Source organism: Antrostomus carolinensis, unplaced genomic scaffold (assembly GCF_000700745.2).
Source record: "Antrostomus carolinensis isolate BGI_N321 unplaced genomic scaffold, ASM70074v2 scaffold18402, whole genome shotgun sequence".
Classification (NCBI taxonomy): Eukaryota; Metazoa; Chordata; class Aves; order Caprimulgiformes; family Caprimulgidae; genus Antrostomus; species Antrostomus carolinensis.
In genome coordinates, this window is record NW_010297782.1 from 18,205 (window position 1) to 43,384 (window position 25,180).

General features: G+C 38.7%; 1 protein-coding gene across 1 annotated transcript in view; it reads left to right on the forward strand.

Moving 5' to 3' along the window:
• The first annotated feature begins 353 nt into the window (after positions 1-353).
• MTA1 (metastasis associated 1) overlaps positions 354-25,180 on the forward strand; it is a 66,262-nt gene continuing 41,435 nt past the window's right edge. The window contains exons 1-9 of the mRNA XM_029083561.1: positions 354-416; positions 2,843-2,936; positions 11,099-11,225; positions 11,398-11,461; positions 17,240-17,357; positions 18,951-19,053; positions 22,259-22,358; positions 23,792-23,980; positions 25,116-25,180. Coding sequence (XP_028939394.1) covers positions 11,104-11,225; positions 11,398-11,461; positions 17,240-17,357; positions 18,951-19,053; positions 22,259-22,358; positions 23,792-23,980; positions 25,116-25,180 — 761 coding nt within the window. The 5' untranslated portion in view covers positions 354-416; positions 2,843-2,936; positions 11,099-11,103. The remainder of the gene's footprint in view (positions 417-2,842; positions 2,937-11,098; positions 11,226-11,397; positions 11,462-17,239; positions 17,358-18,950; positions 19,054-22,258; positions 22,359-23,791; positions 23,981-25,115) is intronic.

Genomic DNA, 25,180 nt, shown 5'->3' on the forward strand with positions numbered 1-25,180 from the left:
AAGAAGAGGAAGCAAGTAAAGTGTGATCAAAGTGGAAATAATGTGATCAGAGGGAGAAGGAAGGTCATATGCTTTTCAGGCTGACAGTAGAGCTCCTTCTCTTCCCCCTGCCCCACCCCAGAAGTGAGTTCCTGGCCTTCAGATTGGACTGATATATGTTCCTTACACGGGCATGGATTTTGTACTTCCTCACTTAACATCCTGGATTTAGCAGGAACATTTGAAATACTCTTTGTGCCAAGAAATGCATTTGGCATGGTGATTTTAACAGGTATACATGTGAGGTTTCTAATTTGATTTTTAGCAGTTCATATTTTAAAGAGTCTTTTTTTTTTTTCTTTTTGTCAGATTATGTCTACTTCGAAAATTCTTCAAGTAACCCATATTTGATACGAAGAATAGAAGAGCTCAATAAGGTAAACAAATTTTTCCATCAAGTCTTTGAAGATAATTGAATTTATGATCTGTTTGATTTGATTAAAATCAGAACAGTTCTTTAGCAGTTCTCTGGTAATTAGAAGCTTGAAAATACTTTTGTTCTGGTAATTTACTGGAATGCTTTGAGACCTGCTAGGCTGTTCTCCTTTGATGTGAAAGGACTGAGCCTCAACCACAGGTCATTCTCCAGGTGATTATGCCCACCTATAGGGCAGGAGGTTTCTGCAGTTCTTCAGTTCTGTGCCAGCATCATGCCACAGGAAGATAAAATAATAGTTTGCCCAGAGGATGGAGAGCTTTCTTATTTGATCTTTCTTGGGGGAGACTCTTGCTCAACAGGAAGGTTTGGAGCTGTTATCTGCTTCCTCAGGCTTTGTCTTTGCTGGTTGTCTTTTAGGGCGGTGGATTATTTCATCTGCCAGATTTCCCGTTCATTGGCTCTAAAGGGGAAGTGTGGTAGGTTGCATGTGGGAGACCAGCTGAAGTCCTCCATGCTGAAATTTTACCTAGTTGAGGAAGGAAGACTGTTCTGAAGCTGTTAAACGTGTCCTAAACATGCCACCTTCTCAGATTTAATCCCAGCATGTCCAGTGCAGCCCATACGGAAGGAATGTAACATCGCTGGTTTGGTTTTGAATTTAAATTAACTGACTAAAATTAGGTCTTTTTCTTCAGCCAACAATGATGAAAAAACATGTCTTTCTAAAACAGTTACTTGGTAGAGAAAGTGTATCATATAATGACAAAGAATCTGAAGACTGGGGCATTCTTGTAACCCCTTCTTTTTTAGTGGAGATCTTTTGCAGAAATACTTTGTCTCTCTTCCATTAAGGAAACAATAGAGTGTTTCTGAAGTGTTCCTGATGGATCCATAGCCATGAGGTATCAATACCTGTATTCCATCAGTTACAGGCTGCAGATTTGTTGTTAGCTTTCTAGAAGAATGACATTTATCCCTTCTTCTTTTCCCTCTTCAATCTTCCCCCCTCTTTGAGAACTTTGAAAAAAGAACTTTCAGCCTGGCTCTCTCATCTTAGCACAACTCTTGCTTGAGCTGTAATTTCTTTGACCTGCTCTTTGAAATGGGTCTTTCGGGTTGCAATGAATGGTGTATCTTGTGTTGCCTTTTTTTAACTGAGTGTAAATGAAGCTTGGGCAATTAAATGAAACAGATAATTCTACGTTGTAGCTGTTTGTGTTTTAACAAGATCGCTTCTGTCTTTGTATTTTAGTTCCTCAAAATTTAGTTCTTCATTATTTAACTGAAAATGGTAGAAATTCTGCAGGCTCTGTACTAAAAACTGGTAGGCTGCAAGGAGAAATGTTTGTGCATGTGTGTATTGCCTGATTTTTTGTGTTCAGAAAACTGTTATTATAAAAGATGAAACTTTTCCTTCGTTAGTATCTTAGCAACAAGCATGTATATCAGTTTTTATTTTGTTTCCTTATGGATGGATTGCTGGTCCACTACCTTTTTTGGAGACTTTCCAGAGGGAAATTTGTATCTTAGTCTTATAGTTTCTTAAACTGTGTGCCATCATTCTGGTTTTCAAGGACTCTTCAGTAGTAGGATACAAATCTTAAGTTCTATTTTAATGATTTGTCATTTTATTTTAGAGACAGTAGATTGACTGGGGTTGTTACAAACCAGTAGGTGTATTTCACCTAGAATTTGCATAAAGCCAGTTTCACAATTTGGCAGATACCATTTTACAAGAGATTCATCACCTACCTCATTTTAAGAGTTTTAAGAAAAAAATACCAAACCTTCCAAATATTCAGACTTTTTTGTATGTTGTCACTGGCGTAGAGTTTATTGCCTGGTACAGCTTCTTTGGTTCTCCTTTTGGAATGATTTTTTTGGTGTGTTAGTCATTGTTCAGCTCACCAGTGCTGTCAGAGAAAGAAAACCATTTGTGATTTCTTTTGTGAAAGTAACAATGGCTGGGTTCTTTCTTGCTTTCCTCCTGCCCTACAGAGTTTGGAGAACAGCCTAAACCTGAACTCTGTTGTTGTATTTCACAGTTATTTTTATTAGAATTTCAAAGATGTTTGAATTCTACTAAATGTAGATGTCACTTGAAGAGTAGCAAAGTGGCTTGTTAATCTGTTGCAATTGTAGGTAAGTGGTTTTTCTCTCCCCATGAAACTTCTGTAACTGCAAAAAAAGGTGATGCCCCAGAAACAATTAGGAGGGAAGGGCCAAACTCTGTTTCTCTCCTGTGGAACAGGGATCACAGTAGTTTGTGTGTTAGGTGACCTGTGTGCAGCTGGAGGGTGCTAAAAGGTGATGCTATGTAGCTGTTGTGCAAAATTCCAAATTATTGGTGAAGTTTTCTAATTCGGTGTGTATAGTTCAGGTTTTGATTTGTGCTCATTTGTTTTCCTTTTTTTCCTGTTTCAGACTGCCAATGGAAATGTGGAGGCAAAGGTGGTGTGTTTCTACAGAAGAAGAGACATATCGAGTACACTTATTGTATTGGCAGACAAACATGCAAGTAAGCTTGTTTGTGTTCAAATTGCTTCTACACAAAATTGCCAAACTTGGATACAACTTTGGTCTTGCAGTTAGGAGTATCAATATGATTTTTAAATGTACTTTCCTGTACTCATCTTCAGCAAAATACATTCCTTGTTTGGCCGAATTTTCTCTTTCTCTCTCTTGTTCACCCCTTAAAACTTCTAAAACTTCATTTGGTGTATAATTTGGTTATCATGGTAGGGACAGGACAGAAGTTTTCAGTTAGAGCTGAATAAAGGCATCTTATTTGCTTCATAGAAGTGAATTTCTTAATTTTTGGAACGAGGGAAAGTATTCTCCCTGTCTCATATATTACTTATCATGAGTTAATCTTTTGGTTAGCAGATGAAAAAAACCCTCAAAATTTCTTTATGAGTAAATCAAATATAGTCTGATCGTAGGAAACCAACTTGAAACGTGACCAGCTTGAAACTTGACTAACAGGAATTCTCCTTACATTTCAATATTAATAATATTTTTCATTGTAACATAGCTTTTGTCTGAACATGTTCAGTAAATACATTTTAAAAGCACTGAATTTTAGGACGTCCTATCACTATTTTGAATACTTCAAGTCCTTTTGTGCCCCTTTGTTGGGAAAAAAAGAATGTCTGGGCTGAGAGGAGATGTGAAAACTAACTTTTTTGAGTACCATACTTTCTGATTTTAAAAAAATTAAATGTGAAACTAAACTATAATAGAATTTAGGGAGCTGCTCATGCTACCTTAGTTTGTACTGCTTTGCATCTATGCATTGCATAACTAATTTATTGATTTTTATTGTTTTACAGAATGTTGTGTTAACTTATGTTGGTATGTACTCTGCCAAGGAGGTCGGAGGTGTCTGAGATAGCTAGCTGAGTAGAGAAGGAAGCTTATTTCTATACAAATTTCAGTGTTACAATTCTCTTTTCGTTATAGATAAAGTTCTAAAAAGTGCATACAAAAATAGTTATGTGTCAGTATAGATTAGATTTTAATTTAGTGTTACAATTATCTTTTGATAATAGATACAGTTCTAAAGTTCTAAAAAGTGCATACAGAAATAGTTATGTGTCAGTATAGATTAGATTTTTGCCTATATAAATCTGTAAGGCAAGATATTGCAAAAAAATTCAAACATTAAAAAAAAAAAAGGCAGACAAGAGAGCTGACAAACTGCTGTAGATCTGTGCATTTTAAACTCAGAAGGGGGTAAGCATGGTGCACAGGCTGGCTCACAAGGGTGGTATCCATCTCCAGGGGAGAAATACTACATGTCATAGGGTACTTTATCTGGGGTTCCAGCCTGATTGACTCCATCCTAGTTGCCAGTGAGGATTGGATTTAGGTTCATTTACACCTTCCTCTGCCAGTTCAGCATCCCTCTCATCCCATCCTGGGGAGGTGATGGACATACTACTAACAAAACAGACAGTTACCAAAACAAATGTATTGAAAGGGAGAAAAAAAAGTAAGCAGGTGGAGTTACTAAACTGTTTCTGCTTGTAAACAATGGACTGTGTGAGATAGAGCTGTTCAGATTGCTTAAAATGTAGCAAAGAGTGTGGACAACCATATCAAGCCTTGTAATTCAGGGCTTTCCTGTAGGCACATACATAACTGAAAAAGAAGCAATCAGATCTGGGCATGTCAAAATTGTGATTTAGCTGCCAAGCATCATTGTCTTTTAATGTGTTTCTTGGTGTATGTATGAATAGGCTGTGATGTGTGTGTAATACAGATCTACATAGTTGTACTGCATGATAAAATCAGATACTCAGTTTTAACAATGAATATAATGTCTTGCTGTGATCTCAGTGCTGGAGTGCCATTGGGGAAAACATGCAGCAGAACTAGCCTTTTATTGATAAATTTGAATATTTTCTGTTGTAGATTCAAGTCAAAATAAATCCCTCCATTACAACTATACCTTGTAAAAAAAAAGTCATGTGGCATTGAGATGAGATTTGGCTGTGTTGCAGAGTTGTGGTAGCAGGCAAAGCTTATTTGGTATCTCTCCAGTGCAGCAGTACTCTTTTTTTATCCAAAAATACTGAAGCTTAATAGGAGCTTCACCATAAACAACATGACTATTGATTCCTTCATCTGTGTCTCACTTCACTAGATTTAGCAAAGGAAACAGGTAGGAATGACTGGAAGAAACACATGTCTGAGGCTGGAAAGGAAAAACATCTGAACCCTTAAAAACGCTCTTTGAACCTACAAAGGCTGATTTCTTTTTGTGATAAGAAATTTAAGGTTGTGTTTTTTTAATGCAAACAAATAATTCATTGTTCAAATGTGTTTGAAAGACACATGAGTATGTGGAAAGGAAAATTCTTCTATAGCATGATCCTGTTAATAGAGCCACCAGAGACAACTGAGGCTGTCTCTTAGTGTAAATTTCATTAGTAACTAACGTTTTTTCCAGTATGTTTCTTTCTAGTGCAGAATAAAATTGCTACTGAATGACTTCCATTTATTTAGATAGATGGGCTGTTGTGTGGCTTCCGTTCTTCAGGAGGGAGAAGAGAGAAAAATTAAGCTTTTGGACAGCCATTAGTTCTTTGCTCTGAAAAAAATATCATCTACGTCCTGCATGACATAATTAAATTATATTTTGTGGATGTTAAGATTCTAGTACAGATACTCAACACTGTCATTGACTTTGAGTTCATTTCCATAAAGTCTCCTGTTGCCTCATTTTGATGCATTTGCAGTAGATGTACGTATCTGCATCGCTGATCTTTTAACTGCCTTTGTTCAGCTGATTAATGGAGCTTTCTGACTGCAGACATTTCTGCATTCACACAGTCTTCTGTTTAAGATGCCTTTATTTTAGACCTACTGTTGAGATCAGTGCAGTGAAAGAACCAAATAATGGGAAGATATGTCCAGAACATGAATAGAAAAAGTGTATATATATATTTTTTAAAGTATTTTATCTTCCAGTAAAAGAAAGAAAAAATGTGATTGTGAAATGAATGTTGCAAAGTTAAAAAAAAATAAACTAAAAAATGCTTACACTTTAGCCTGTATAATCTATCAGATATCTGAAACAGACAAGTCTAAGATATGTTGTCTTTTCTCATAACTGTTTATAAAGACAAATTAGTTGGAAGCACCTTATTCTGTAGTTGGTGACTGTAAATTAGTGCCTGATGTATGCAAGCTGATTTTTGGATTTGACCTGTGATCTTACTATTTTTATCATGTGATATAAAGCTTACCTGGGCTGTCCTAGAAATCTTTCAGCATTATAATGACTTCCATACATCGTTAGAGCTTTTTATTCATAAGCTTCTTTAACAAATTCATAAGCCTCTTCACAAATTATTCTGGGGAATTTCTCTATCTCTTTCTGAAATGAACCTGCTTCACCAGTAGGAGACACTTGAATGTTCTTGCCCAGAGACTTTGTAGTGGTTTAAGGTAGAATATTGTATGCAAACAAGGTTGCAGGCAGAACTTGTTGGAAGAGAAGTGAGAGAGATAATTTACTCCTCAAGGTACTGTTAGATGCTGGGACTATATATTTTCTCCCTCTATTGTTTCTATACATTGTCTTAAATAGTTCCTTATATACTTAAGTAAATATTTCCAACAGCAGTGATGTGACCTTCTGTCCTCCCTTCTAACCACCCACCTTTAGCCATCTCCAGTTACTTGTGATCTGTCTTTTGACCACAGTTTTTGCTTCATTGAAAACGTTTATCCTGATTTGTAAAGCGATGAGTGACTCGTTGGTAGTGGTTGGAGAGCTGAGTAGTTAGTGCCAGCTGGTTTGGCAGGTTTATGGTTAGCTTTCAGCAGCTGATGTTTGGGTGCCAGGCGCACATGGCATCGTGGTTTTGTAAGTGCCAGAGCTGAAAATAAATGTCTTGCAGCGGTGAGGTGTCATTACTCAATCAGTCCTTGAGTTGCGTAAGACCTGTGTGCCTAAGCAAGCAGGGAGTCTGTTAAGTTTAGGTTTTTTTAAATTTTAGATGACACCAGTCAAAATGCAGTTTGAAAAAAGCTTCGCAAATAAGTTCCTTTTATTTTTATTTATTTCTTCCTTTCATTTTCTTCCTCTTCTCCATTGTCTTCCAACACCACACATGCAGATTTAAGAGGAGTCAAATTTATTAAGCCACTAATGACACTTTCGGCTCTGTTGTTGCTGAGAGGAGGCAACTGTGATTTTTCTCTTCTGAAGGTGGTGCAGAGAGGAAGGATAAGTTAAGTGTCCAAATAGTGTCTCTTTGCTCTGTATGCTACCTGTAATATTGGCCATGGCTGCAAAAGATGGTCGCAATAAGTTTTGGAAGGGATCGTAGTGGGATGTCTTGATAACATGGCACACTCCTGAAGTGTCAAGGTATAAGGATTTCTGTCTGTTAAAACTTTCACCGTATTTTCTATAGCTGTGAATCAATATCTGGTTTTTGTTGAGAGAAAATTAATAAGGCTGAGACTTCATATAGACTGTTTGAAACCGGACCTGGGAGAAAGGATGTGGTGTTGTATTGTTCATTACTTCCAATGCAACACCTCTGTAATGTCCTCCAAAGCTGCGGAGTTGTTAAAGTACCAGGAGTTTAAGCTTTCTTCACACCTGAGGGAACCGTAGTGCAGGTCAATACCACTGGCTTCACTGTGTTTCCCAGTGTTTTGACCACATTTTTTTCCTTTTTCCTTTACATTTTGTTGTTAGTGATACCACGCCAACTAATTCTTGTGTTGCTACAGACTGTCTCCCAAGCTGGATGCCCTAGTGTGCTCTCTAAACCTAATTTCTGTATCTTGTTTGCCTTTGTGCATTTCTGAATTCTGCCATGTAGCTACAGGTATGATGCCTAGAATGCAGAGAAAGGGCTGGTGCTTTCTGTCTCTGATGTTTTAGAGAGCCCCATCTGATTTATATCAAATTGCTATTCTTTCTAGTGTCTAGCAAATATTGATGTTTAATTTTGCATCTCGCACACCCAGTCATTTTAAATTACAGTTACTGCCTCTCGGGTTTCTCCTGACAGCTCAAAGTTTACTCTCTGTGATTATTTTTCCACATGTATGTTAGCTTTCACATGAGTCTTGCTGTTTGTGTCCAACCTGCCTGTCTCTTGTTTCTAATATAAGTCATCTCCAGGCTTTGTTAATGTACTATTAATGATTCTGTCATCAAATGTCAAATAATACTTAATCTAATACACTCCTTGCAGCATTCCACTGTCTACTTCTGCGTAGCTGATATATTACTGTTTGTATTAAGGCTAAATGTTTAGTTTTAAATCTGCATGAGCACATCTAGCAAGCTGAGAGATTAATTTTGAAGTAAGGCTTTATGAGAGCATTGAAGTCCCAATGTACTGCACCTACTGTATTCCCATGCCACTTGTTCTGCAGTACTGTCAAGAATGCAGGCAAGTCTTTCTGAAAAGGTTTCTTATATATTCAATATATATATTTTCTATTTATAAATATATATTTTTTTTTTTAAGACTATAGTGCTTATTTCTCAGGGGCCACCATTCTCAAGGATGAAGTCTGCTTTACTTGGAGCTTGAGTGCTTGAGCTATAGGAGTGTGAAACAGATGTGTCAGGCTTGTCCTAGAACCCGAGGCTGAGCCAGCCCCAGCCCCTCTTGCGGTTTATAGTCTGATTAAGCCTCTGCTGTCTGCACAGGAGTGATGAGGTGGTATTAGTTACGGTTTTTGTCAAAGCCACTTCTGCATGACTTCAGTACGTGCTGTATTCTGTGCTGACCCAGCCCTCTCCTCCTTCCCTTGGTTCTGAATGCATTTGCCAGTTTCATTCTTTTCAGTACTAAATCATGGCTGTGGAAAAGGAGGGAAGATGCTTATGCAGATTTGTTTGTTATTTCTCGGAATATTCCCACCTCTGTCTTCAGGAACTATGACAATTTTATGTCTGGGGTTGGGAGAGTTGTTTGTTACCTGTAGAAATGTCTGTTGTTGGGGGGGTTTTTTTGTTTGTTTTTTTTTTTAAAAAAAAGCCTTTTCATTTTGAAAGGCTGTGCATAGCAGAGCTGGCATAAGAAGAAAATATGTGCTTCCCACCTTCCTTATTTTATTACAAAATCTAGACACATAAATAAATTACTAGTTGGAAGACAAGTGTAGCTGAAGGGATGTGGTTCCTGATATTAGCTTAGTTGTGCTGGGTGGTTTCAAATTTTGTTTGTAGATTTGATTGGCGCATAGTGGTTAATATATATATATATATTTTTTTTTAAATGTAATTTTTAAAAGCTCTAGGCAATTAAATTCACTGAGAATATTAAGTATTTTAGGTTGCTCTTTAGAGTATTTTTCCTGCAATTGCACAGTGCTCTGCTCTCATTCTCAAAAAACTATTGTCAGTGCAGTCATGAATGCCTTCCCATTTGTGCATCCCTTGGTTTTTAGGCAAGCTAGCTTGGAACTTGCTGACTTGTTTGTGGATTGCTATTGGTATATTTATAGTGTAGGTCAGCAGCCACAATATTAATTTTCAAGGAAAACAGAATCTGCTTCAGTAAATACATTGCAGAACCATGAAACTGTAGCACAAATGTAAATTTGGTGTTCTAGTTCCTAGGAAAATATTAGAATTATTAAATATTAAATACTAAAAGTGCATGCTGCTGTCTGCTTAACAGCTCATGTGGCTCAGGTTGCAGTCTGGTTTAATTATGCTACTATTTTTTTTTCTTTCCTTGCTGGAGCAGCTTACCTGAGGGGAATATAAATCACAAATCTTTTTCCAGGACAGTAAAACAGTGATAAATTGTGGGGAACCTGAAGGGTGCATAATTTTTTGCCACCCCCTTTGGCATAATGGTGGCCTAGTAAAAACTAAATGCAATTTTAGTGTTTTATAAAATGCAGATCTCTCCTTTCTGTTTGCTTTCTTTTAAGATAACTATGAGGATTATAGTTAACTAATCGTAAGGGTGTATCAGTCATAACTCTGCATGTATGTGTTTCTGACTAGAAATGATTCTTGGCAACAACTGTTGAATTAAGCTGCAGGCGTAAGCCTGCTCTTTAAAAGAGTACTGCTACTGTAAAATTAGAGTTTTACTATTCACATATGAGACTTTACAGCTCATTCTACTACAATCTGGGAAACTTTTTCCATGGTTTTGGAAAATACAGTAACTGCCTTAATTTTGTAGAGAAGGAAAAAGTCTGATATTTTATTTTGCACTCCTGCATCATGGAGCAGCTTTGCAGCTTTCTTGGAGTATTTTCCTTTCTACAAGTTTATCCTGCATAATTGCCAGGATACTTGCTAATAAGCTTGAAACATACTAATTTATTTCTTACAAGAAAGGTGCCTAGAGATGTTTTGGATCAGTTGTGTATCGGTGTGGGTGTAATTTCATATATTTACTTTGGCATTCATTTAAAAACTGGTTGGATAGCGATTGGATAGCTCAAAGCCAGAGATGGTGGATCCTGACTGCAGAATAAAGCAAGCTTTTGCAACGCAGCAGTACTGGCCAACAGTTGAATGCATGTGGAGTGGTAGGGTAGGGCTGGTTACAAAACTGGCCTTAGGCACTTGATTACATTCCAGTTGATCTTGTGACTGTGATCTGTTGGCTGAGGTTGGGGTGAAGAGGGTAAAATACACTAAATAAACTAACCTTTTCAGTGGGCATTTCCTGCAGAAGCTGTTGAAGTCAGGATGGGACAGTCTGTGATACCCTGAAAGAGAGGAGTAGGGTCTAAGGTGCCTGGCAAAGAGGAAAGGCTTCACTGTGACTGCCTCACTCATTGTACCTCAGCTTCTTCCTGATGAAGCCAATGGTGTGGTCATGGTCTCCAAGAGCAGCTCTCTTCAGAGCTGGTCTGTTGGATTTTCAGATTTGTGTGAAAATTTTCAGATTTGTGTGACTTTCAGCTTGGTGAGCCAGTGTGACCTGTGTGTACCTGGAATGCTTTTATCCCCAGTGGTGAATAAATAACAATTCTTCACAGGCATCATTTAAAGGATCTGTACTAATTATCTAATTGTTCAGTTGTCTGAAATGTGAGGATTCAGATGAAGTTAGATTTATCTAAATAATATGCATTATTTAGCAAAGTTTTTGGAGCAGCTCATTCTGTTTGTCCCAGAATCAGTACTTGCACTATTCTTGACGATCAGTTTTGTCTCTTTATAACTAGGAGAGATGGAAGAAGAGATGGAAAATCCAGAAATGGTTGATTTACCAGAGAAACAGAAGCATCAGCTACGACATCGTGAGTTGTTTCTCTCACGACAGCTGGAATCTCTGCCAGCCACACACATTAGGTAATGACTGTTTTCTTCCAGTGCTTTTTATTCAAAAAACAAATGGCATTATTACCATTCAAGTACTCTTCAGTGTAAGGTTAAACTCTGTGTACAACTCCGGTAATACCATCTTGTGAATCACATGAGCATTTAAGATGTTTTTTCATAAAATGTGTTTCTCTTTTTTTAGAGGCAAATGCAGCGTTACTCTGTTAAATGAGACAGAATCCCTTAAATCATATCTGGAACGGGAGGTATGAACCCATTTTTTGAATTGTCAAGCTTGAACGGTTTATTCTGACACAATTTAGGATTGGTGGCTTTTCACAAGTTTTCTAAAAAGAAGTTGCTTCTTTATTTCTACATTTACTGTACGGCCATTGACAGTGGGAAGCTTTAGGCTCCTTACAGTTTTTATTCTAATATAAAACTTCATGAATCTAGAGGCCAGAGCTTCTGTTCACATCCTTGTGACAGCAAGCTGCCTCTCCTGTAAACAGAGCCCTACTTGCTCATCAGCCTGGCAGTGTGAAAGTTCAAACCTGGGGCTCACACCTCAAACAAGACAGAGTGGGAGATGGAAGTGAACATGAAGAGGGAGCAAACCAGCAAGCTGTAGTTCTATATATTTGCTTTACCCTGAAATCTTACTGATTTCTGTTAATATGGTTTAAGCTTGATTTCACCTCTGATTTCTGAGAAGCTTGGTTCCCTGGTTTTGAGTTCACTGTTCTAAATATTTACCTGTAGTCGTCCTGTGCCACCACAGACACTTAGATCCCTGAAAAACTACTTGTCAGTTAACTTCCAAGTCCTGCAGGAATTTACCCAATCCGACTGTTTAAAGATGACTCCAACCAAACACTTGAAACTGAATTGTCTTGCACTGTTAATCACTATTCAGAATATAAATCTTGGTGTTTACTTTTTCAGGTATTTGGGGAATTTAAAAATGCCAATTGTAATTTTTAAATATATTTCTATGCCTTTAATTGTGGCTAGACCTCTGGCTCCCGGCTGGGTTAGACAGTCTTAGAATTTGACAATCTGGGAGCCTTACTTCAGGAGATTAGCAAACACTTTCAGCATATTGTTATTTGAATACATCTACAAGCATTATATTTGCATTTGAAAACATTAAAATGTTAGACAAGGAAGGAAATCTTGTAATTAAAAGCAGTAGAATAATGGTCATTACTGGCCTTTAAGAAACAAGGAGAAAACAGGTTATTTTTTTTACAAGGAGCATACTGTAGTCTGTCTCATAGTTGGGCTTTCTTTTTTAAATGCTTTTTTAGCTTTCTTTAGTATTTATTTAAGCATGAGTTTAATTTTAATCTGATACTCTAGTTTAAGAGAATTTTAAACAAAGCACAGGGATTTAATAGTTGGGTTTCTCTTTGGAATGTGAAACCAAAAACATGTCGAGTCTGCTCAGGGCTGCCAAATGGCAGAGCATCAAACAGGGGCCATTGTATTCAGGATGCTTGTTACCAGCTAGCGACCTAGAATATGCCAATTTGAAAGCAAAAGTTAATCAAACTTAAATTAATTTAGATTTACTAGTACCCAACTTTTAAGTAGTATTTGTTTTCAATTGCTCCGAACACAGATTTATTATCGCTGATGTTACAAGTGGGTACATTGGGTCAGAAAAGGGAACTGGCTTTCTCTAATCATGCAACAGCTCAGTTGCAGATTTAGGAATAGAAAGAGATTTATTTTTCATCCTTTTGAACTCTCAGAATGCAGGATGAGTGACGAGGGTTATTTTTAAAACTGCGCAGGCACTTAGCGATTTCACAGAATGAGAGAGTTCCTTGAATGTGTCCTGTCACTTAGCACAGTATTTCACTGTGGTGCAAACTAACTTGGACAGATGGTAAAGAAATTAAAAGCTCAGGAACACAAATGTGCTTGGGTGGAGGGTAAAGAGATTAAGAAAAAGGAGATATTTGTTGCCTGGTGAATTCATAGCACTGGATGGTGTTGTTTTGAACCATTTCTTCTTTTTTTATTTTTTCCCGTCCCCCTGTTCTTAATCCATTCTTTGCTTTCAAAATACTTAGTTCATTGTTGGGTTTTTTTAATGTGACTTCTGTCAATGAAGCCTAAGCAGTTCTAGGGGAATCTGTCATTTGATTTCTTGTATGTTATGACCACTAAAAGTAGGTTTTCAGTCCAAGGCTGTCTGCCTCAAAAGGAGGTTAAACATGCAGACAGAATTTTTTAGAGAGATAGTAAGCATAGCAAAATTACATTTCTGTTATCTCTGTTTTCCTCCTTCCATTTTCTTTCTGTCATCTTCCTCAGGAAGATTGCTCCGTTACATTCAGAGAGCAGGCTGAGGGGGGACAAGTGTTGACTTTTTTTACTGTGCCTGGCAAAATTGGGTCTGTAGCAGGAGAGGGGAATAGGAGGAAAAAGAAAAAAGGCATCTGGAAAAACAGAATTTCCTGTACATACTGAATTTCCAGTGAGATCAAGAGAAGAGCATAGCCAGTTAGGGCAAAAGCATTAGATTTCCCTGTTCTGCTGGAAACTATTATATATATATATATATATATACACCCTCTATTTTACTGCTCTGCTAGGATATATCCAGAGGCTTGTGTGAATTTTGCCTGCTGGGCAGATGTCTGGTATTTTGGTACCCTTTACTACCCCACTAAAAATAACATGCTATATAGTTAAAGCACATTATTCCATCCCCTTCGCCCAGACTGACTTCATGAAAGTGAGTTTGCAAGCTGTAATGAACTAACTGTTATTTCTGTACTTTACTTTCACTTTGAGCCTGTTTTCTTTTTCCAGTTCTTCTGCAGTTTGTGAGCAGCTTTGGTTCTTGCCCGTAGCTGTGGATAGCTTAGGGACTTGGGTAGGGAAGCTCTGAGCGTTTGTGTCTGTGTAACACTTTGGAGAAGAAGAAAGTGATGGTTTAATTTTAACTCGTGCCAAATCATTGTGATTTCCCCCAACATGTTGAGTGTTTTCTGGGATCTGAAATTAAAAGAGTAAACCCTTCTTTTTCTCCTCTGCTGCAAACTCAACATCCATAGCTTTGACATAAAATGGGCATGGAGGATTTTGAAGAGCCATGTTAGTTTGCTGTGAATATTGCTCTTGTGAAACCATTCTGAAAAATTGTTCTCATCACGTAGTGGCCATCAAGAGTTCATGTGCACTTTGGAGTATCAAGGATCTACTGTGTGACATTTATTAATGTTTTCAGAAATCTCACTCATTTTGCATGGACTGAATTTCATGCGTCTGTGGACAAAGATGGTAGTGCACTCTGGGGATTGCAGTCTGTTTTGTATTCCCACTTGAGCCCTTAAACTTCCATCATTTCTCTGTCAAGGAGGCTCTGGTTGGGGAGAAGAGACCAGAAGCTTTTAATTCTTCTGTTGGGCCTGCTTGATCCAAGACAGAACTGACAAGATATAAAAAGATGGCCTGAGACTGGTAGAGAAGGATGGATTTTCTTTTGTAGAGAAAAATCATAGCAATAATCTGTAAAAGAGAAGTAAGAGGGCATCTAACAATGAAATACCATGAAAGAAAACCCACAATGAATGACTTTCCCTGGCTGAGAAAGATTGTGTTCAGAAATTGCCTGTAGATCTGACCTTCCTTGGGGCCCACCGTCTTGTTATACTGCGGTGTTTGGTTTGCATGTTTGCTGGGCAATGTGCCTGAAAAGCATTGATGTTGCACTGCGTATACTTTGTCCTACAGTTAGGTATTTTAGAGCTGGAACAAGTAAAACACTTACTATATTTATAACATAGAAGCTTGCAAGACAAAAGCTTTTGCTGTGTTTATTTATGCAACAATACATTATCCAAATATTGTAATATCTTGAACTTTGTGTATGTCAGGGAGCAAGAGACCCAGATTGCTTTACACAGCCATGATATAAATGAATTTTATATACTCTGAAGCTCCCTTCTCTCAGTAGGTTGATGTGATTTAGCCCTGGTGCCTGTGGGAGTAGGAATCAATTCTATCAAAAATGTAGTTACTTTAGGATGCAACCGAATCCCCTCACCCCAAACCCAACCACAGACGACCCTTCCGATTGACTTGGCCGGGTGTTGGAACAGCATTTTGCCAAGTGTTTGCTATGACTTTTATCCTGTTATCATGACATAGCATGAGATTGTTCTTGCCCTTGGAGTTCATGCTTGGGAAATGTCATGTTTTCTGCTGGAGATCAGCGTGAATTCCTGTCTTGCCTCTTGTGCTGTGCTGTGTAGGTGATACCTTTTTGTGCAGTAGCCTTCTTGGGTAGCAAAGCAGGTTTGGCTGGCTTGCTTCGCTCTCTTCCTCCCTTCCATAGATGTTCTCTTCCTGGAAAAATGCCTATTTTTATTAAAATCAAAGCAGAAAATAGAGTTACCATATTTAACACTCTTAAATCCTGCAATTGGATGCTGGATGCAGTATATGTGTAAAGAAAATGCAGGAGACTTTACCTCTGTAGCATCAGTCTCCAAATAACGTGTGTAATGCACAGGGCCAGGGAACAGCACTAGTATGTACCTTTGAAGCTGTAACCCACAGAATTTTTGCTGTATTACTGGAGAAACTCAAAGTGATTCTTCCTTTTTTGAGCTTTGCATGACAGATTGGGGGACTCTCTTCCCTTGCCACCTCTTCATGAAGATGAACAGGGCTTGAAACTGATGCTGGTTTTGTCCTGATTTTTGTTGCATGCTGTTGACACATACAAATATAGGGAAAAGGAAAATGAGATGAGCATGAAATTAGATTTATTTAAACAGGATGACTGCTATTGACACAGAAATACGAGGAAAGGGAAAATGAGCCAGAAACCTGAGATGTGAAAATGGCACATCCTGTCTTTCTGTTCAGAAACACTTCTCTTTCCTGGTGACAGTGTTGCTGTGGATGGAGGTTCTAAAAGGTCTGTTCTTTCATGTCCTACCAGAGCTCTCCTCCTGCCCCATATCCCACACTATACTTTGATAGAGTGTACCTGGCCTCCATTGTGTCACCCAATAGCTATAGCTAAGTACTTATCCATGCAGAAAAGTTTAATTACTTACACTGTGTAGTTTTAAGTAGTTAAAATTTTGTCTGTTTTCTTCCTCCACCCTGGCAGGACATTCTCATTCTTGTATGACTTCTTGTTTTAATTTTACACACCCAGGTAACAGAAGCCAAGTAGCATTTTTAGCCTTTTTCTCATCTACTTGAACTAAAGCAACAAATTAATGTCTTACTACCTGCAGCTGCTTACTGCTGCTGCCAGATCTGCTACCCTCTCCCAATGACAAGCTGAAGGAAACATGGTGATTTAAGCTTAGATGGTGGTGGACAAGAAGGTCATCAGCAGTGCATCCCCATGACAAGGAAAGTGAAGCACATCCTGGTGTATATTAGCAAGAGTGTAGCGAGCAGGTGGAAGGAAGGGATTCTTCCCCTCTGTTCATCACTTGCAAAACCACTTCTGGAGTGCTGTGTCCAACTTTGAGGCTCCCACTATGAGAACAGACATTGACATACTGGAGCAAGTCCAGTAGAGGCCACAGTGGTTGTCTGTGGGGCTTCATGTCTCTGTTAGAGCTGTAACACTCTGAAGTCATGCTTCAGTTTGTACCAATATTTCTGTGTGGATAAGTCACTAGCATCTAGTTATGGCTATTTTGGTATATGGGAAAGTGCAATTTTATGTTCTGAAGCAGATGATACTACTAAAAAGTATCTCCTGGACCTCCTGAGCCCTGTTTGTGCAAGAGGAGCATTGTTCACTTCAACTTCAAAGACTGTATATTATAGGAGTGGCTGCTTTTGAGGAGAGCTGTTGGACTGATGGAAGAAAGTGGCAGCATTTAACGTAGGGTTTTAAAATTGGTCGTTTATTTCTTGTTTATTCACCCAGCTTTAAAATCTATATATAGGTAGTAAAACCAAACTTTAAATGTAAAAGGTTGTTAGTGTGCATGCAAATCTGAAAGTAAAAGCTAATAACGCTGTTTAATTTTTTTCTTTTGTTTTATTTTTAGGATTTCTTCTTTTATTCACTAGTATATGATCCTCAACAAAAGACCCTACTCGCTGATAAAGGAGAGATTCGAGTTGGAAACAGATATCAGGCAGATATAACAGACCTACTAAAAGAGGGTAATTTCCATAATTTATTTAAATTGTCAAGAGGCCGTATTGAATGTGGCCACTGCTATGTGCATGGCCTACATAGATGTGGGAGATGGAGGTTTCCACTGCCAGGTCATGCCTCCAACGATGGCTTGGTTTGTTGGTGACTGAAGCTGTTGCCTTCTGAACTCAATTAGTTATGTCTCAAACCAGTCTTTAAGTGGGCATTTGTCCAAATCATAAAAGTTGTTAAAACAAATTGAATTAATTGGCTCTCTCAGAGCTTGCACTCTTTTTATTTAGAGATTTCAGAATTTCCATGGGAAACACAAACTTCATCGTGTCTGTAAAGCCTTTTGTGTTTTCAATCAAGCCTCACTTCCCTATAAGAGCCCTTCCCAAGTTAGTGCCAATTAAATGTCTGCCCTCATCAATTCACCCATTATTGCTGGGTGCCTTTTCCTTGGAGCCCTCTCCCCATCTACAGTGTTGGCTGCCAGCCTAGATTTCTCACCTGCAGAACAGGAAAGAGGAAGAATTTGTTGGCCTGAACTTGTGAGACTTCAGCCTGCTCCTATTATGTCATGGAGCGGTAGGACCGACCTCAAGGACGCTGGTCCTAGGAAATGGAGTAGTAGCAGGAGCTGTTACTAGTTACCAAATAGTGACTAACTTTAGATTTGCCTTTGCACTACCCTACAGATCCAAAAGTGGGTGGAAAACTGAGAGGGATGGGAATATTGGCATCTATTTGCTCCTTTCTGAGCCCCATGTAATACACAAGGAAAGATCTGTTGGTATGCTCCTCCTAAGAGAGCAGGGGTTGTGACCCATGTTGGAAGGACCTTCTCCAAACTGTATGGGCAGAGATGTGAAAGCAACAATGTGCTTCTGTCTTTGCTGATACTGTTAGCCTCATGTTAGAACAAACAAATTGATTGGGACTCTTGTTTAATTTGTCTATGAAACTGGTATTTATTCAGCAGCTGGGCAAGCCTCCTAAGTGAGGATGAACTAATTTGAGAGGCATTCTCTTACCTCAGCAGGCCAACACAGGGCTTCAGAGAAGGACAATCTCCAGATGTTTTAAAGGGAGCAGAAGAAAGAAAAAAAAAAAGAAAAATTTAAAAAGTCTTGGTAGCTCCTGTATTTTCCCAAGGTGTTTTGGTTTGTGTGTAGTCAGGAAAATGGAAGCAAGAGAGACTGATGCTGTGATTTCCCCCTTCGAAAGCAGCTGACACAAGGTGAACCAGCTATTGCCTGCCCAGAGCAGCTGGGAGTGTGCCTGTTTTCCTGGAGCTGCTGCAAGATAAAGGAGAAAGAAACTGGAGGGAGGGGATGCAGAGAGACTGCCTAGTTGAGAGAAGGATGTACTCTGTATCTCATTACATGTGTCCTTTAAAACCAGTTCTTCAGAATCTGATTGCCCAATTCAAACAAGCTGAGTTGGTGTGTCTGGCAAACTGAAATTGTCACAGATGAATGGGTGAATGAAGTTTTCACAGTGGCCTGTTAAAAGAGATGGGTTAGCAGTCAAATTATTGTGAGATAAAATAATCTAGAATGTACTTTTATTTTAAAAAAGCCATACCAAGCATTTCTAATTTGTTTTTCAACCAGGTGAGGATGATGGAAGAGATCAGTCAAAACTTGAAACAAAAGTTTGGGAAGCTTTTAACCCATTAGTAGACAAGCAGATAGACCAGTTCCTGGTGGTAGCACGGTAAGAGCATTTTACCTCTCCTTTGAGTAAGTAAAAGTTTGTAATTCTGGTTCCAAACACATTTAATGTTCTTTTTGCTTTTACTGGTATGAATACTGGTTTTGGTTGGTCGATTCACTTGCTCAATTTTGAAGTGACAGACATTTTACATGCCTTCCAGGGAACTGCATGACTTTAGGAACAGCTACTCAGATTTACAACTTAGTTAATCACTTTCATAAAAGAAAAGCAAATGGCATGGAAAAACTGTCTGGTAATTGGTGAGGTTTTTCAAATACTTTGACCAGCATGCAGAAGGCTTAGTGAACTAGATTCTTGACAGTTCATTACTCTGTCAGTTTTCTCCCTTTTTCAAATCCAGTGACATTTTAACATCCATTAATAGTTTGCTAAGAAGTCTGGTAAAGTGTTTTTGATGGAGCAGGGATGCTTTCTAATGCCTAGATTCCAATAGGTAGGCACAATAAAGTAAAACACTGCAAATCTGTACAGATGGTGAAATGTGTGCTTTTATTTAAGCCCAAAGCAGTGTTTGTTGATCAAACTTTCCTTTTTAAAATGTTCTTGAACTTTTTTATTGGTATGCATTTATATGAACAGATGCTTATACTAAATTTTAGGCTCTCATAGCAACTGGTGATTGAATAATTTGGGGGAAATAAAAAAAGAAAAAAGATAACACTCTCCAAATTCTTTGTGTTTTAGGTAAGTTTGTGGGACTGTGTGAGAGGGAAAATGGTCTGAATAAATGGATAGTTGGACCTTTTAATATTTTTAGTCAAAATAGCAAATTATCATTGGATATGGTTAGGAAAGGGGTGTGTGAAATTACACTACTGCTAGCAGTGTCTGGTTTGACTAGTCTTGAGAGTTCTGCTCATTTGCCATAGTATCTGATAGACATGGACCCTGCCTCACAGGGCTTTGGCCCTGAAAAAATAGTTAAGCCTGTATTTCAGATACTCAGAATCTGCCTGGAAAGGGCCCTTCAGTTATGATTGAAGCTGCCGAATGATGCTACAAAGGTACATTTTTATCAAACAGCAGTAAATGTGTTCAACGTGCTGAATGATACAAGCTCAGGGAAATACTGGGGGAAAAAAATAGAATTTAGGTAAATGAGGAAGATGATGAAATGCAGTGTTTTCCGTACTCAGGATGGGAAGTGTATATACTCAGAAATACACACCCAAATCGATTTTTCTGTGTACTTTGAAGATAAAACTTACCATTATTACCAACTTTGGCTAAATTTAAAAAAAAAATAGCTAGTGTGAATTGCAGCAGTTAAAAACCTTTGCATGGCTGCTTGGGCCTTGTGTTCAAGTCCAGTAACAGGGAGCCAAGAGTGAAACTACGTTTGGTAAGATTAAAAATGTTAACTGCAGTCCAGACTGAAGAAAATCTTACAGTTCAGAATCCATGAATGCGTTTTTTGCCTTTGGTTAAACAGGTGCTTTTTGTTGTATAGACTTTAAAAGTTCATAAAATTCATAGTGTTCTGGCTACACTAAAGGATCGCCATAAAATTTAGGCTCTTGGAAGTTTCACTGGGCTGCTTACACAGTGAATTTATGTGCAAAAGATTAATTCTGATTGATCAGATGGACACAGGGAAATGGATGAAAGTGAGGAGAGGATAGTCTCCACTGGTGATGTGGAACAGATGGAGGAGTGATGGGGAGAGCTGGGATGCCTCCAGCAAAGGCTAGTCCTGCTTCCTATGGGACCATTCTTGACAAGGCTCTGGTTTCACAGTTGCTTCTCATCAAGTGAAGTACAGGACACCACCAGAAAGCTAAGAACTTTATTTTCTGGGTTAATTTTCAGAAAAAGCAGGATTGATTCAAATTACCACTTGACTACACAGTGCTCTAGTGTCTAGTGTTCGTGTGAGGAAGACCCAGCAGGAAGTGGGTTGGTTTAGAGTGGCTGTAGAGCTGCTTTGTGATAGGGGCTTCCACCTTGTGTAGGTTTTTGGTGGCAAAGCTGGTTTTAGTAATGCTAAAAACCCTTCCCGGCTGTTCGCTGCAGCCCACTGGGTTTGCTGATACAGGCACTTAAAGGTGTGTGTTGTAACAAGAATCACTGAAAAAATCAGTATAAAAATTGCTTCTGTCTGGAGTCAGCAAAGTGATCCAGTTTATAATTAGATGCTACACACACACACACCCCCAAAAGTATCAGTTCTGCTAGAGCTGGGGACGGGGGAGTCGTGAAGCAGGGATGGGGATAGTGACTGAGAGGCTGGGGAGAGGACAAAGTGTAAATCGCCACAGAAACTCGGGTGGGGGAGACTGCTTTGGATTTTAGCCAAAATTTGATATTTGATGGCAACTCCTGCTTAAGCATTTACTTTTTCTACACCAGCCCTGCTTGACACCAGAGTTTGTTCCTCTGTGCACTCAACTAGTTTGAGGAAGTGATCTGAATGGAGGAAAAGAACCTACACCTTTTTTTTTGTTGTTGTTGTTGCTGTTGTAGTTACTCAGAGGAGTTCAGCTTACTGTGCAGGAGCACAAGCATTTCACCCACGTGGTATAGCAAGCAGCAAAGAGAGTAGGAATAACTAGAACCCATGTTCCTGTTTAAAGGTTTCTCTGACTAATTTCTTCAGGGATAAAATGAGGAGCATGGTGATTGTGGTCTCGCAAGCTGGCATAGCTGATTTTGGGAAGTATTCAAGAATTGCTTTATTCTTACATGGGCTGTATTTTATATATATATGTGTTATACTATATTATGTTAATTTTAATGAATCTTTTAGAAAAAATGCTTGCATTACTGCATTTCTTTTCTGTCTGGTCTTGTCATCTGTCTCTGTACCTTTGGAAAATGCAGTGCTGCTCTTGCTGTTGTGGAAGAGATTTTTGCCATTCATAAAACTCACTTGTGCTCAGTTTCTGTTAAAGCTTAATTCTGTTGAGAGATAGGGGATAAGAGGAGTTCAAAACTCCCTGTTTGTAATCCTTGAGTCTTACCCCTCCTACGCTTAAGCCTCTTTGGTCATATGAACTAAGTAGAATAAAGCATTCATAATAACAAACCACATCTGAAGAGAACGGTCTCTGTCTCAGAACTAGCGCCAAAACATGTAATCTTGTTCCTGAGAAATGGAGTCTGCTGATCTCAAAAAGTGTTCGTTGGTGTTTATATTCATGCTTGTTTTGCATGCAAAGTTAATGCTCTGTTTAATTTCTTTCAGGTCTGTTGGTACGTTTGCCCGAGCACTAGATTGCAGTAGTTCTGTCAGACAGCCAAGTTTGCACATGAGTGCTGCAGCAGCCTCTAGGGACATCACACTGGTAAGATTTTTAAGAGGGCCTTACATTTTTGAGATGCAAAATATTCACCTCAGCAATAACAGTTGGCAAAGAGAGAGGGGCAGATGGGTTGTAATTGTGGCCTGCTGTGAAGCAGATCCTGTCTTTGTAAAGGAACCCTTTATTTACATATGAAGTAACTTTTTCTGGCCTTGTGCCTTCTATGATCCATCATGGATAATTCTATGAGATAATTTTTTGTTTTGTTTTATTAAAATGTTTTGATGACATGCTTCACAACCCATCTCTTGCAGGGGCTTAGTAGCTGTCTTGAAAAGAATGTAAATGATTATCTGCCTGTCTGCAGTGTTTTAATGCCAGAATGCCACTCCTCATCACTCCCCCAACACCAGACTGTCACTGGCATACTTGGGCAAGGTTGTCTGGGGGAAAAGCTTGTGGTCAGATAAGAAATTTCAGATGTTCCAGTTCTTTTCTGCAATTATCTTTGTTTTAGAGTACCTGAGGAGTGGTGACATTGTTAATATTTTATAATCATAAATGATTTTGAGTAGATAGAGGAAAGGGAAAACTTGAACTTCTATGCTAGAGAAAGTTTAATGAAAATTTGAATAAAATTTATGAAGTCTCCAGAGAGCTGTTATCAAAGCCTCAACTCATAACTGGAATAGAGAGAAACCATATATACAATAAATTCTGGGATCAAACACTGTAGATTAATTATGCACATGCACAAAACTGGTATGTTGAAAGGGAAAAAACATTCTGATTAAAACTACAGAAACCAGGAAACAAAGCCAAGCTTTCATTTACTAATACCAATTCCTCCCTCACAATGTGTTCTCAGCCCTTGTAAATCACAAGTTGCAGACAGTCGTAGCTCAGCTTTCTGAGGAGTAATTGCTCCTAGAAGTAATTCTTTTTTCCTACTCAGCTATCATATGTGACTTGACTTGAATCTTCTTTGGGATTTGTGGCCTTTGGAGGTGAAGTGTATGTGTGTGTTGCTGCTCTTAAATATTTTTCTTATGCAATTTTTGTGGATTATTTGACAAAGAAAGTGCATGGCTAAGTTTATTAGAAAATACGCCTTTGGGCCTCTATCTTCATGCCCCATCTGTGGATGGTGCCTGACAGGGCTGCTCAGTGTGGGGCTCTATCCTGTGTACTTTCATAACAGTTGTGCTACAGTGCTGGTGAGTAGATAAAGTAGGAATTATTGATATGCAAGGGCTCATGTTCCAAAAACCCTGCTGTTGTTAGTGAATGTTAGACTTGCACGCTGACAATTACAGCGAGTCTGAAGTTGGAACAAGTTTTTACTGTCTGTGTTTAATACAGAATACTACACCTTTAAATCATGGTGCAGAATATGTTATTGCTGTTTCACTTTAAGCATTTTTCCCCCTAGGTGCTTATCCTTACATTTATCTTTCTCCTTTACAACCATGTAGTTCCATGCTATGGACACTTTGCACAAAAATGTCTATGACATTTCCAAGGCAATCTCTGCGCTTGTGCCACAAGGTGGGCCTGTCCTGTGCAGAGATGAGATGGAGGAGTGGTCTGCTTCAGAGGCAAACCTCTTTGAGGAAGCACTAGAAAAATATGGAAAAGATTTCACTGACATTCAGCAAGATTTTGTAAGTATCTAAAATGGAGACCCACACGGTGACCAGTTCTGATTGGTGACGGAACTGGTTTACAACTTGTCTAAACTGTGTTGTTTTTCTTCGTGTTGAAGAGGAGGGCTTTGAACTGGAGCATGTGTCTTGCTGTAAATTGGGAAAAGGCAGACCTCATGTTGATGACAGCCTGCTGTACAGGCAGAATTTCAAATTTTCACAGATGATTGCTTTTCTTTTAGTGACGTTAATTTAAAATCATCTGCTCCACTACAGCTGAGAGAGGATTTAGGAAAGTGTTGTGACAACCTAGCTACTGTAGATTAATTTGTGTTTGAAGGAGAATAAGTACTGGGCCTTCTGAAACATGAAAATTTAGTCACTTTTATATTGCTATTTCAGAAAGGACCCTTTGAAAGTTTTAAAAAGGAATCCTGGGCATCCAAGGGAAGTGTCCTGTAGTTTGGCTAAAGCTCCACCCTAGGTGCTCAGCCTGCAGATTGAATGGAGCACTGTAAAGAGAGCCAAGTTTCACTGTATCGCTGTTCGAGTCCTCTGGAATAAAACAAGTAGTTTCAGTGTAGCTTGTCTCGTGCTCTGATCTTTTAGACAGAGGGACTTGGAAGCAGCACAAGACTCAAAAAAAAATCCTCGTGCTTCTTGGGCAGGGAGCAGAGCTGGCATGGCACAATTCTGTTAGTAGTTACTATTTATTTATTTATTTATTTATTTATTTATTCAAATGAGCAGCTCCATAGAAGCCAAGCAAATCAGAACTGTGATACTGTAGTTGTGGCTCTTCCTCGAGTCTTTGCTGTTGTAGCAGAGTGAGTCTGAGCCAGTGGGCTCCCTTCCACATTGTGCTTCTCTTGAATGCTTTGCTGTGGAGCCAATGCGGCATGAAGATTTACCTGTAACCTGCTCTACTTCTACACTGAAAGCACTATTTTTTGAAAGGGCATTTAATTTAACATGGGTCCCATGTGCATCTAATGCCCTTAGGAGATTCAGACATTGACTGTCTTTTTTTGTTAGGAGGGTTAATAGTTGCAAGACTCTGCTATAAACTGTCTGTCAGAGGAGTCCAGGGCATGTCAGTGAGGCTGTGTGCCAGCTCCCTGCAATGACTGCTGTTTTTCCTTTATGTCCCTAGCTCCCCTGGAAGTCCTTAACAAGCATAATAGAATATTACTATATGTGGAAAACTACAGACAGATA